General features: G+C 50.9%; 3 protein-coding genes across 3 annotated transcripts; 2 read left to right on the top strand and 1 right to left on the bottom strand.

The window, feature by feature from the left end:
- Window positions 1-3,446: 3,446 nt before the first annotated feature.
- On the top strand, window positions 3,447-5,990 carry NCU03074 (hypothetical protein). Its single transcript, XM_959074.2, has 2 exons — window positions 3,447-3,814; window positions 4,065-5,990. Exon 2 carries the CDS (start codon window positions 4,284-4,286, stop codon window positions 5,295-5,297), a length of 1,014 nt encoding a protein of 337 aa, XP_964167.1. The 5' UTR covers window positions 3,447-3,814; window positions 4,065-4,283; the 3' UTR covers window positions 5,298-5,990.
- A 429-nt stretch (window positions 5,991-6,419) lies between these two features.
- Window positions 6,420-8,492, top strand: NCU03073 (hypothetical protein). Its single transcript, XM_959073.3, has 3 exons — window positions 6,420-7,235; window positions 7,351-7,469; window positions 7,637-8,492. The coding sequence occupies exons 1-3, from the start codon at window positions 6,715-6,717 to the stop codon at window positions 8,188-8,190; spliced, it is 1,194 nt and encodes a 397-aa protein (XP_964166.2). The 5' UTR covers window positions 6,420-6,714; the 3' UTR covers window positions 8,191-8,492.
- On the bottom strand, window positions 8,420-12,342 carry NCU03072 (hypothetical protein). The gene is made up of 4 exons (XM_959072.2): window positions 11,815-12,342; window positions 10,303-11,747; window positions 9,717-10,246; window positions 8,420-9,662 (listed from the first exon to the last, which is right to left on the bottom strand). Exons 1-4 carry the CDS (start codon window positions 12,061-12,063, stop codon window positions 8,611-8,613), a joined length of 3,276 nt encoding a protein of 1,091 aa, XP_964165.1. The 5' UTR covers window positions 12,064-12,342; the 3' UTR covers window positions 8,420-8,610.
- Window positions 12,343-12,576: the final 234 nt, after the last annotated feature.

The following is a 12,576-nucleotide window of genomic DNA, read 5'->3' as shown; positions in this document are numbered from 1 at the left end:
CGCAGTCGTACTTTCGGAGGGTTTCCCGTCCAGGTATGTGTTTGATTGGTAAAGTGCAAGCAAACTGATCAACTTGGTCTATGGGCTATGGCTCGGCCCGGCGCCCTATACATAGTCGGTCGAAGAGAGGAATAAGTGGTAAGCTTGATAATTGGTTAACAGGAACTGGATGTATAATTGCAGGAGTAACTGCTCAACCATCCATCTTGGGCTTCGATAGCCGTCGGAGAAATCTGACAATTCACAAACCGTAGAAAACATCATGTGCTGTTTCGAAGGATGAGTTGCAAGCCTCGTCGAAAAGAACGATGGTCTGTGAAGTTGAAAAGGGATCCTTTCACTTGGGACAATTTTCGACATCAAGAGAACCGCCATATTGCAATTCGCCAGGGGCAATTAGGCTTTTCAAGCTTCAAGCTTGCGGGACAGACACCAGTCCATCGAAGCCTCCGCCATCCACATTCTAGTTACCAGTCCAAGGCATGTAGGTTGTGGTGAGACTGAATGACTGCATCTAGCACACAGTACCGCGCGCAAAGATCACCTTGACCGGCGTAGTCATTCGAGTTTGTCCCAGTGATCGACAACAGCCATTCGCTAAATTCGAGCATGTTGATGTGTGCAAACTTACCCCATTATGCCCCCACTAGATCCTTTGCATCCTTTTCAATGGTGGTGTAACTTGTGACAGCAGCAGCCGGTCAGGAGGAACATTCAACTGTGAGTTTGGAAACCTAAGTACGTGTGAATGCCGAATGGGAATGCTAAAATATATATATCGACGGGAACAAACATGAACCGCAGGGGCGCTTGGGGAACCGGACTGGAATGCTACCGCCAAAAGCAGCGTCATGAAGGAGGTTGTGGGGTTTTCGGTAACCCTCTTCGTCGTCGGGAACAGGTGGACAGTGCAAACATCCGTTTTCCGTATGAATCTGCCTCAATATAGGCGACGAGATAGACGAAGGGGGTAAGACGTGGATTCAAGATGTTATCATGCGGCCAGGTTCAGAGAGCATCACCAACAAACTTCTGGGGACGGTAACCACCTAGAAAGATGGGGTAAGCATGCAGCGGATCAAACAACATCCACTCCAAGCGTACACTAACCTGAGCTGTATCGAGCACAAGGTAACGTTTGCACAACAATAGGACCAACGATCTTTGCCCAGATGGGATCCGTAAGCGCAGGGGGACAAAGGATGTCGTTGAGACAAGCCAGGTTCGGCCAATACACACTGACGCTTTCCTGCGGGCGACGATTGCTAATGCAGGAACAGGATCGATTCCATTGCTTCTTTCTGTCTGCGCCCGTTCCTTCTGTCAGTAGAGGCTCTCCCTCCCTTGCATCAGAGCTCAGGCCGGTCGGTGAATAGTAAGCCGTGTCTCCTTTTGCAATTGTTTATCATGGCGTATCGTATCGTGAAGTAATACCCCGAAGCTTATCGGGAATAACCACGACACCGGAATGTCAATCTCCTGAGAAACCTGTTATCAAGTTGATGCGGAGGAAAATGGGACGATGTTTTTGCTAGTAGGTAATGTAACGGTATGGACCGAAGCTTTTGATGTAGTCAGGAACGGATGTGGATCGGTGGGGTAAGTTGGAAACAGTGCCTGGCTTCCTGGCCTGTCCGTTTTCCTGCACAATCCAGAATCTTACCACATTGGGCCTAGCTCGCCCGAAGTAGTCCCACATACCCCAGACGTTTTGCTAAGGCTGTTGAGGTTGCCGATACCAGATGGGGTAAAATCTCCATCGTTCCTCGGAGATTTGTTCAACTTTTGTTCACGTCCCTTGATCCGAATCAACCGGCGATGACTTCAAAAAAAAATGATGCCGTACCCGGATAGCGACACCCAGGCAGGGACCCCAGCATTGACCCTGGACAAAAGCGAAGTGCCGTGGATGAAGGAGCCTGAGACCGCTGTCGGATCCATCTCACGTCCGGGTCATTCTCTGATAACAAAATTTCTGTTCCTTGCAACTGAGCTCAGTATGTAAGCGGCCCAGCACGTACTCCCACTTTCTACCATAGACAAGCGACGAAGCAAGAGACCAAGCCTGGCCGCGGGCTTTCTCTCTTCCCCCACCTTGGGCCGACCAGCCAATGGACATCATCCACGACAGAGAGCGGGCCCTTGGATTCTGCTGTTTCAGGAATTGCCTCTTGTCATCCACCGATTCAAGCCTCTCTTTTGACCATTCATGGACGACTTTTGACATCTGTGAGCAATAATTCGTGCAGTCAGTCGGTCGCTTGGCCGGTCGGTCCAGGTCTCCGAGGCGGTGAGCAAACATCACATCATTGAGCAGAAAGACAATTTTGCTTGCATTGGGTTCGCAATGTCATCAACAAGGGAACACGACGTTTCAGTGCCTGGGAAGCTCCATAATTCCATTTCGTTGGAATTTCGTTTCTGTTTCTTGAAACGTCCGTCGAGGTCCCGTCACCATGCTCACCCCCCCTCTTCTTCTTTGAATACACCCCGCCGCCCAAGCACGCCATAATGAATCGGACGGTAGCAGCTCTTTCAAGTTTTCCACAACCTCACCTGTGACGGTGCGACGCAGTGACCTGCGCCGCCTCGCCGTGGTCGCATGAAGCCGGCTGTTGTCTGCTGTGCCCCTACGATTGCATCTTGCTGAGAGCTATCATGGTTGTCATATTTACGCAGCTGGCAGGCCGCACGGAGAGTGTGTCATCGAAACCATCCGCTGTTGCCAATGGACTCGTCTAGATACTGATATATCATCAGCCGTTTACACACCTGGCCCCGTGAAATTCCCCCAAGTCAGAGTGGAGATGGCTTTTTGGGTTGCTGTTGGAATTGTACACTGCGTACAAACGTAGGTATACCTAGCGGCGTACCGCCCCGGTCTCGGTCAAGTGCCCGGGAGGGTGCCATTGTCCTGTCCCTCCTCAAGCGGGGCGTGTCTGATCCCACGACCAAAGATATCTCTGTCTGCTCTTGACCAACCATTCCGAGACCATCACTGCAGCTGACTTTGCAGGCCTGTGGCACACGCAATACTTCCATTGTGCACTCGGCCCAGGCCAGACATGGGGGAACTTGACCAACAACCTCTGAGCAGCTTTATGAGGATGTTGTCGAGGATCACACCTCGAGACTCCGACGTTGGGTTTACACATGCACAAAGAAACGGCGGGACTGCGGGTGCCCTGAAAGGGGTAGGAATGGGAGATATGCAAGGTACTAGGATCTCGAGTCTTCCTGGTGGGCTCACCACCATCCACCCACCTGGTATCCATCACAATATGCACACCTCACCACACCCCGCCCGGCTAGCCCGCCACTCCTGCCCAGGATGGGATAGTGCCCGTCTTTGTTGATGCGCCTGGATCACGGACTGGGAATATACATGCCGGTCATTCCTTTTCTACACTTAGTCTTTGTCAGTTTTTTTTAATAGCTATAACCGTACAGGATACGCCACCTACTTCCGACCTCGTGGTTGCTTTCTTGCTGTTGCGTACACTGGATGTCAACTGGTTGGGGATCAGGCTTGCTCTGTACTTCAAGCGGTTTGAACACCAAAGATCCCTCGTTTATCCCACTCTTTCACCTCTTCTCTTCCAAGCACTCCAGACCACAAGGCCTCAGTGCCAATGGTTTGCTCCTCGAGTTATTCGATTCCTGGTTTCTGGTTGTCCCTGCACGGTTCAAGCAAGCTGCTTTCATCACCGCTCCTCTTGCTTTCGAGTTCCTGATCCGCTTCATCAAATTAAATCTTATGATATACAGGGCTGCTCTTTGAAATCAAGACAAAGTTCAATGACATCTTGAAAAGGTAAAACATAGTTTATTTTCTCCAATCCACCCTTCACCCATGGCTCGCTTTCCTTAATCTTTCCCGTCGCTTGTCTTAAGCGAAGCATTGTATATTACGAACTGCCAAAAGGTGAATCATATGTTAAAAAAAAAAAAAAAATCAGTCGAGGACCACAGGTCCGAGTTCAAGCAAAGATTCGGCACTAATGAACATATCTGTTCAATAATCTAGTCTGACCGATCAAACCTGCTAACATCTTTGTCATCAGGCATCTTCACGCTAGTCATACTTACGAAGCTCTTTGTTCCGTCCGGTTTAGGCTGTTCTAGCAGCTGGCAAGCAAATCAGCATCCTCAAGTCTCCATAAAGTCGACTTTCCGAACGGCAAGGTTTTCTCTTTTGCGCCGCGTTTCTATGAGAAATACGGCAATCCGTCCTCGGCTTCCATCTGTCTTTTTTTCTCCACACGTCACTTTATGTCCCTATTATGCCCCCGATCACGACTGTGGCGAGGTTTGTCGACGCCGTTACAAATCAGAAAAGGGGAGAACCATTCGATAGCGACGATGCCACCAGCATATACACAGGAGGAAGGCTGCTCATCATCATCCTAAGCAGCGCAATCCCAGCCGTGGTCATCTCCTTGGCGGCTGTTGTGCTCTGTCTATGCTGGAGGAAGAAAAGACGGCAGATACGAGTCTTTTCGCGAACCGTTACACCTGTCGATGATGAGGAAATCGCAACATGGAAAATCCCAAAGAGTGAGGAGGCCGGGTTTACGACCATGGACGACACCGACGTAGATGGAAAGAGCAAGTCGGCAACAGGGGATCGTTTAAACACCAGCCATGGGAAACAGCCATCAACAAGCTCGGTAAAGAAGCCGGCAAGCGTCATCGTCTACATCAACCCTGAAGATCAAGCAGCTGGCGAAACCCGGAAATCATTCGACGAAGGCTTCATGCCTCGGTCCGCCGCTCATAGCACCCACAGCGGCTATTACGGAAGAACGAGCATCGACCACACGCCACTACCACCAACCCCTATCCTCGCAAGGGCTCCCAACTCCCGAGCCGGGCTCACAGACGACGCGGTCCCCGGCGATGTTCCATTCATACTGACGCCCAAGCGCCAGCCCTCTCGGCTGCACAAGCTACCGCCAGGTGCACATGCTGTCGTATCATCACCAGGTCCGAGACATGGGAGGAAGAAGAGTTCAAAGAGCAGCACCAGCAGCATAGGCGGTTACTCAAACTTCAACAACAACAACAACAACTACCACAACAACAGGGCGGCATACTACCAAGGCGGAGGCTATACATCCGACACAGGAAAGGGATTTCCTGGGCGACATTCCATCGACCACGCTCGCACCCGTAGCATGCACCATTCACGTCTTCAATCGGGACTGACAGTTCCTCCGAGGCTGTCGCTTGGCGATGATGCGTTTTCAAGGAGACAGTTTTTGAGAGAAGAAGAAATCGGACGGGCCATTGGGTGATTTGAGTTATTGCCTACCTACGCTTTACTCTCTTCCAGTTCCATCTTCATCTCCGGCTGGCTGGAAAGCCATTTTCCAATTTTTTTCCCCCTACAGATCCATGATCGACCAACTTCTTCACACCGAGGTGCTGGAAGCTACCTTACTCAGTTTTACAAAGTTCTCTGGATCTGAGGCCTAGTTATGCCTCGGACACATTAATGCTGGCTCATTGCCAAAATGCAGGAACATTTTTTTTTTGCTTTTCTTTTGTTGTGTCTTCCGGGATGACAGACAGCTAGCCTTCACTGGCTGTTCGGAATTTGTTTTAGCATTTTTTCTAAGGATGAGGAAACTTATGTTGGATATACCCTTTTGTGAGAGAAGTTTTTGCTTTTATTCTATATATTATTTTTTCAACATCTTCGTGCCTTTTTTCTTCTTTCCCCTACCCATAGGGTTGGTTGGAAAGAGTATTACTAGAAGAGGAGGACGTCAATTCAAATACAATTCTAATTGACTTCGTATGCCGCGGGTCTTTTGGTTTACTTTGTATGATCAAGGTATATTGAGGGCGTTGTCTGTGGTGAGGTTTAACCATGTGGTTGTTTGTGAGTGTGAAACAAGCGGTGATAGTAGGACGACACGAGATTTCGAGTGGCTGAGAGATAACTTCTTTATGAATATGTCCCAGAATTAGACTCGATCAAAATCAATTGCGTCTAGACGGGGAGCCTTATCCTGGCTTGATCGCTTGAAGTATTTGAACTGCTGAACGTCAAGAGGAAAAGGGTGAGAGATGGGCCCTCTCAATAGTTGTTGAAGCTACTCTCTTGTGCTGATTTATGTGTTAACCCGGTACTTTAAAAGAGATTTTCTTAATTGCTGCGAGGACACATAGAAAGGCAAAAGCAGCTGATGAGATACATCATCTAGATTGATTGCAAGATCACATACATTCAACAGTGCCAACTGGCTTGGATAATATGCATAACCTATGTTTTAAAACGCCCAGGTAAGTTGACCAGAGGTTTCGCGCGAACAAAGTGTCTGGGCCAACTCGAGGCCATTCAGGGTTATTTTCAGGAGAAACAGACACCATTGGCTCGTGCGCCACTAACACCCTTCACTTTAACGTCCCTAGCTGTTTAACGCGTCCTCCTCTGCAGTGGTGACGCGCCGCAATTTTCTCCATCCCATCGCATCCAATGCTCCTCCCCCATACCCCCAGTCGCAGTTGAAGTCATTCTTGGAAATTGCAAAGTATTGTTGTACTCCCAACGTCCACTGGGACTTCAGCACGTTTAACCCCTCTACCCAGTTTCTCCGTAAGAGAACCACCATAAGCATCCACAACTACCGTCATTGTGAACAGCTCGTCCCGAATTTTACCATCGACGTACCCCTCCATTAAACAATTCCAGACTACCAAGTCACGATGCCACCAAAAAAGACCGACAGTACTCGGCGCAGCGACGTCTCTGTAGCACGCTTCGTCATAGCCGACGAAGACACGACAATGGCCACAGGCGAACCAGCTCTCTCTGCCAACCCAGCCTCCGCCCTCGCCGCGGCCGCCATTGAGCGGGATGAACGTCTTCCACCTATACCCACAACCTCCGAGAAGCAGTCTACCCCAGCACCTTCGACAGCTGCCGGCCGCGCCTCGTCAACCACGGGATCAGCAGCAGCAGCAGCAGCAGGAGGAGGACCAACATCACCATCAGAGTCTAAGCGGGGAGGAGGAGGAGGGGCATCAGAGAAGGATAAGGAACGAGAAAGGGAAAGGGAAAGGGAAAAGGAGCGCGATGCCATTACAATTGAAGATCTCACGCTTCCGAAATCGATCATCACCCGTCTTGCCAAGGGGGTGTTGCCTTCGAATACGCAAATACAGGCAAATGCGATTCTGGCTATGACCAAGAGCGCGACGGTGTTCATCAGCCATCTGGCCAATGCGTATGTTTTTCTGCATGCAGGCTCCAGGAGGAGGACGAGGGAGACTGCTCCCCCCCCTTGCATTATATTCACTTTGGACACTGGCGCTGACTGACGGACTTTTAAAAAATACCAGTGCGAACGAACATACCGTCTCATCAGGAAAGAAAACCATCATGCCAGCGGACGTGTTCAAGGCTCTAGACGAGATCGAGTACGGGTTCATGCGGGACAAGTTGGAGGCCGAGTTTGCGAGTACGTCATGCCCCTGATACCTCCTTCTTGTCCCCCATCTTTTTCTTTTTTTTTTTCCTCCTCCTTCCTTCGCCATGTTCCCCAGCTGGTGCACCTCCATAGAAACCCAGGCTCATAGTAGCGTATCTACAACATATACTAACCGCCTACACAAAAACAAACAACAGAATTCAACGTAACCCAAACTTCCAAACGATCAGTCTACCGCAAAAAAGTAGCCGCAGCCAAAAAAGCCGGAGGTGGCGGTTCCGTTTCCGGTTCCGGTGTCGGTGGTCCTGGCAGCGCAGCCGGCGGCGGTGACGGCGGCGGCAGCAACGAACCAGGAAGCGAAGGATCACACGAGCGAGCTGTTGGCGACGACGACGACAAAAACCGAAACCAGTCCGCCGCGACCGGCGTAGCAACAGCGACGACGACATCGACAACAGACAGAGGAGAAGCTGGACCTAGGTCAGCCAAGAAGGCCAAGGTGGATACGTCGTCATCATCAAAGATGGAAGTAGACGGAGAAGAACAAGACCAAGATCCGTCGGATGCGGAGACGGTTCCGGATGAAGAGGTTGAGGAGGATGAGGAAGAGGAAGAGGCGGAAGAGGACGAGGATGAGGAGGAAGATGAGGAGGAGGAGGATGGGCAACAAGGAGAAGGAGAGGAAGAGGATGACGAGGAGAGGGCGGGACCGCCGGACGAGGATGAGGCGCTTGATGATGATAGTGATTAGTCACGTCACAATCAGTTGGTCGGTCGTTGAAGACGAGTAGTGAGCTTGGGGAGGAAAATCGGGGATGGGGAGGGCCCGGGAAGCCCTGATGAGGTTTTGCGTTACGGCTAGAAAAGGAAAAGAAAAGGGAGAGAACGGTGGGCTGGAGAGTAGAGGAAGATACCCTGAGCCCCACCGTCCGTATACAGACGGATGCTTATTAGAACGTCTTGGAGCATAAAAATGAAGATGCCATGATACAGGCTGTTTAATATTCATATATTTGTAGAGTTATCATCTATCTTTATGGAGCTGATCGGCCTTCCCTTCTGATTTCTAGCCCCTGAAAGTTGCTAGATGTACGTAACTGCTTTATTGGGTATGGGTATATGAAAAATGTCTTGAACCACGCTCCACAACATATATCCCTCCCTCAGGAATTCATGCCAAATCATCATCTGTATCATCCCAGCCCAGACGCTGGTATATACTAACCGGCGAGTTGTCCTTCTCTTTCTTGATCTTCGTAACTCCTCCAACACCGCCACCGCCGCTGCTGCCGAATGGGCGGTTATTCTCACTCCCCCTTGCCTCCTTAGTCATGGAGGTAAAAGCACTCGGAAGTCTGGACTTGATGGGGGTGTCATCAACAACAACGCCGCCGGCGGCTGTGGTCAACATGGCTGTCTTTGTCTTTGCGTTGTTCAGCGGGGTCTCGAAGAATGCGAACCCAGGGGAGGAGGGAGGGAAATCCGCTGTTGTCATCGCAGCGCCTTCATTACCGGAGCGGTTGCCGAGGGGTGTTGGAGGGACTAGGTGTTGCTGTTGTTGCTGCTTAGCGGCCCTGTTAAACGGGGACGCGATCGTCAACCTTTTTGCGAAGATCGGAGAGGACGAAGGGATGCTGTGGGTTAGGGGATCGTCTTCTTCTACGATCTGAGGCAGTGACTGTAGAGATTTCTTTCGCATAGGTGTTCCTTGAATGGCTCGTTTTCGCTGAGGCGTTGTTGCTTGTACCTGTAGATGCCCCTCGGGGCGAGGTACTGGTAGTTTCTGCTGTGTAAATCGCTGTTTGCGCATTGGCGTTGCTTGAACATGTAGCTCCTCCATATTCTTCGGCGGTACCGGGGTCGCCTCTTCGACTTCCTCGTCAATTTGAGGGAGCGAGATATGTGGGACGGACTTCTTCCTTAACGGTGTCTCTTGCATTTGCTTGCGCGGCGGGAGCTGTGCGGTTTCATTCCCTCCTTCGGAAGATGGGTGGGCGCCAATGTTGGGGGAAGTGGAAGTGGCAAACACATTCGTGAACTTGCGAGGTAAAGTGGACGCAGGGACTACTGAGGCACTAGACGGTATGGGGGGGCCGTCCTCTTCGAAGAGATGATTCAGGTGTAGAGGCTGCGATTCTGTGGCGAATACGTCCTTGAAGCGATTGTTCGCGGGGGTGGCCTTGATTTGCACACCGGCGGCTCTTGGTTGCTTCTTGTTAAGCTCTGGGAGGGTTGTTAGACTTGCCCGATAATGATGGGTATCGAGAGATTACTTACTACTCTTTGGCTGAGCTGTGCGTCTCTCAGCCTCCTCTACAATCTCCTTACCAGCCAAGGCTCGGTTTGGCTTTTTGAGTGCAGAAATGGCCTCCTTGAGCTCGGCCTCGAGACGAGCCTTCTTTTTCGCCTTGGTGTCTTCACTGTTTGCCGAAGGCCCAGCACTCCGCGAGAATATGGAAACGTTCTTCTCTTTGACCGCTACAGCCTCGGTCTTGGGTATCATCCCCAGCAGAGGCTCGCTACCCTCTCTTTTCAGGCCCGGGATTGCAGTTGCACTCGCCGAGCGCAGCAGTGCGATCGTCCCAGACGGACCCCTTGAGACACTTCGTCGCATCCGCTCATTGGAGAGCACGCGCTGAAGACTTCTTTCATTCTCCTTTTTAGTAGCTGCAACTCGTTTCCCAGGGGCCCCAGGCTTTGGCTTGGTTGCTGCAACTGTTTTCGCCTTTTCTTTGGGAGCTTGTATCACCGGACCGCCTAGTTTACGGTTGATGAAATCGCAGAGCTCCGGTAGACGAGCAGAGAAACTATCGTGGTTTTTTCAGCACCCGAGTTCATCAGACGGAAATGGGCCATGACTTACAAGGGGACGATAATGTCGACACAGAAATCTCGTAAAGGATCTGAATTATTATTCTCTGCTGGCGCCTCTTGTTCCTCAGCAGAAGGCTGTGATTCTGTCAATGCCTTGACCTCGTCTAAAGTTGTGCTCTGCCAAATGCAGAGACGATCAGCATGCATATCCAGCAACAGCGGCAAGTTGGGCGTTTTGTTCTTTTTTCTGTTTCTTTCTGATTTGGTGCCTCCTATTGTTTCTTGCGTTTCCAAGCCCGGCAACTCGTTGTCCTCTGTAGCTACTACTGGTCTGTTCAAAGGCTCAAGAGCCAGTATCTCGAGTATTATGATCATTTGCAGCTGAGTCTCCCGACGCCGTAGAGCCGAGATGTGGTGTTTGGCCTCGGTCGCCGCGACCATTTTCTCATCCTCTTGTGTAGTACTCGGCTTGTGAGTCACCCACCATCGCTCGATATGCTCTTCTTCCGACGGATAAAGTCCATCCTTGCCTAGCTTTTGTCTTTTTACTCTCTTCTTTCTGGGCTTCGACCGTGCATGCCCTTGCTCGGAATCCTCCACGATAGTCTTCATCTTTCCGATGATTTCGGGGAGAGTCTCCCGATACTTCTTGTCTATTAAAGCTGTCGTCATAACAAAACCTCTCAGGAAGTCGATGAGATGGCTCATTTCGAGGTTCGAGTCGCAGTCTAAGTGGAATGCCGCTCGTGCCCTAGAGAGCGGCCCCTTTGCAAAATAGGCCAAGGATCCCTTTGAATGATATAGAGCTTCAAAATATTGCATTCTGATGTTTTGGAAAATCCCTTCGGCGGTTGGTTGCGACAATACGTCCTCTGCAGGATGTGGAAGAGTAGCGGGCAGATCGGGTTTGTTCGACACTGTCGGTACCTCGGCTGGTTCCGCGATGCATTGAGATTCACAGCTCTTGGATTCAGGACTCCCTGATGTTGGTGTAGGCAGGTGAGACAAAGACTCCTGCTCAGTAGTTGTCGTGTTGGATCGCTTTCGAGTGAGTGACGACTGTATCTCCTCTATCGCAAGCTTTCGACGCTTCGTCTCCTTGTACATTTGTGGTGTGATGAGGGGCCCTGGGGCAACAACCTCCAGCTGCGATGGCTTGCAGCTTTTCATTCGTTGGCTCGATACGACCGTTGCGGCCTGGGCCAAAATATCAACGTCAACCCATGATCCAAGCTTGCATAGTGTGTATAGACCATCGCTTTCCCGCTCAATCGCATATAGCATGCGATTGGCCTCAGATCGGGCAAGAAGAATGTTTGAGCCCAATCGACCTTCAAGGTCCAAGATCTTGATACGCGATTCGTAGAAGCGGCTGGGAGGGAAATCGCCCTGCGGCTGAAGAAGGTCAAGGGCAGACAGAGGCAAGTGTTCTCGTGGAAGAAGCATCAAGGGTGATAGAATGCGCGGCTTATCGGTCAGGGTGGAAGGACGTGGCTGGGAAGACGATAGACGGTCAGTTCTGAAGAGAAAGCGAGTTGACATCAGAAAGGCGCAAACATACCCTGAGCACAACAGAAGCCTTCAAAAGACCATCTCCCGCTTGAGAGAAGCCGGTTGCCTCCCTCTTGCGCTTCCTGCCATCAGAGGAAGCCTGACTTTGTCTTGTAGGCGAAGGTTGTTTGACAGGTGATGCAGGTAGTGCTGGAAACGGTAGTCCTGTTGCGGCCGTTAAGGATGGCGTCGGTGCAGATATAGATCTGGATGAAGTTGGACGCGACGCGCCAGAAGTGCGTCTAAGCGAAGAGGACATATCGATATGCTAAATATGTTCGCCATTAATGTTGTTGTTTGTTAACTCGTAGTGAGGATGGACATGGCGACGTGGATTAAGACTCGATGACCGGGTGCGCAAATCCGTGGGAATCGAATAAAGCTGTGTCTGTTCTCGTTGCTAAGTTTACCTAGTGTACTGTACTGCCCGTCTCGCCTTGATGGTCGGGTCGGCCTCTCAGGTCACCTTGTGGCCGGTTCCCCATTCCGTCGCGCTCGACGCGCAGTGAAGTGTCCAATTAAGAACTACGCGTTGCGCTTAACTGCCAAAGCGTCATAGGTTTGTGCGCTGCTAAGGCGCATGTAGCCCAAGCTCCCGCCACATCTACGCAGTACCTACGCTACATTACATACACTACGCAATGCCATGTACCTACACTGAGTCTATGTGGAGATGATCACGTTGATTAGGTTCAGTTGGTTCAGTTACAAAGACTGCGGCGTGCTCCGCAATCCCGTGTGGCTTAGCAGAAGCTTGCAGGCTTGGATTCCG

The sequence above is a fragment of the Neurospora crassa genome, linkage group I, assembly GCF_000182925.2.
Source record: "Neurospora crassa OR74A linkage group I, whole genome shotgun sequence".
Taxonomy (NCBI): Eukaryota; Fungi; Ascomycota; class Sordariomycetes; order Sordariales; family Sordariaceae; genus Neurospora; species Neurospora crassa.
Note: the sequence above shows the minus strand (reverse complement) of the source record. Positions and strands in the feature narration are given on the sequence as shown.

What these genes read in the sequence shown, in the direction of transcription:
- NCU03074 (XM_959074.2), top strand. Translation starts at nt 4,284, where the DNA reads ATGCCCCCGATCACGACTGTGGCGAGGTTTGTCGACGCCGTTACAAAT.
- NCU03072 (XM_959072.2), bottom strand. Translation starts at nt 12,063, where the DNA reads ATGTCCTCTTCGCTTAGACGCACTTCTGGCGCGTCGCGTCCAACTTCA. An exon ending in AGGCTTCTGTTGTGCTCAGG is followed by an intron (nt 11,748 to 11,814) that starts GTATGTTTGCGC and finishes TCGTCTTCCCAG; the next exon opens with CCACGTCCTTCCACCCTGAC. An exon ending in CACAGCTCAGCCAAAGAGTA is followed by an intron (nt 9,663 to 9,716) that starts GTAAGTAATCTC and finishes CAACCCTCCCAG; the next exon opens with AGCTTAACAAGAAGCAACCA.
- NCU03073 (XM_959073.3), top strand. Translation starts at nt 6,715, where the DNA reads ATGCCACCAAAAAAGACCGACAGTACTCGGCGCAGCGACGTCTCTGTA. An exon ending in ATCAGCCATCTGGCCAATGC is followed by an intron (nt 7,236 to 7,350) that starts GTATGTTTTTCT and finishes AAAAAATACCAG; the next exon opens with TGCGAACGAACATACCGTCT. An exon ending in GTTGGAGGCCGAGTTTGCGA is followed by an intron (nt 7,470 to 7,636) that starts GTACGTCATGCC and finishes AACAAACAACAG; the next exon opens with AATTCAACGTAACCCAAACT.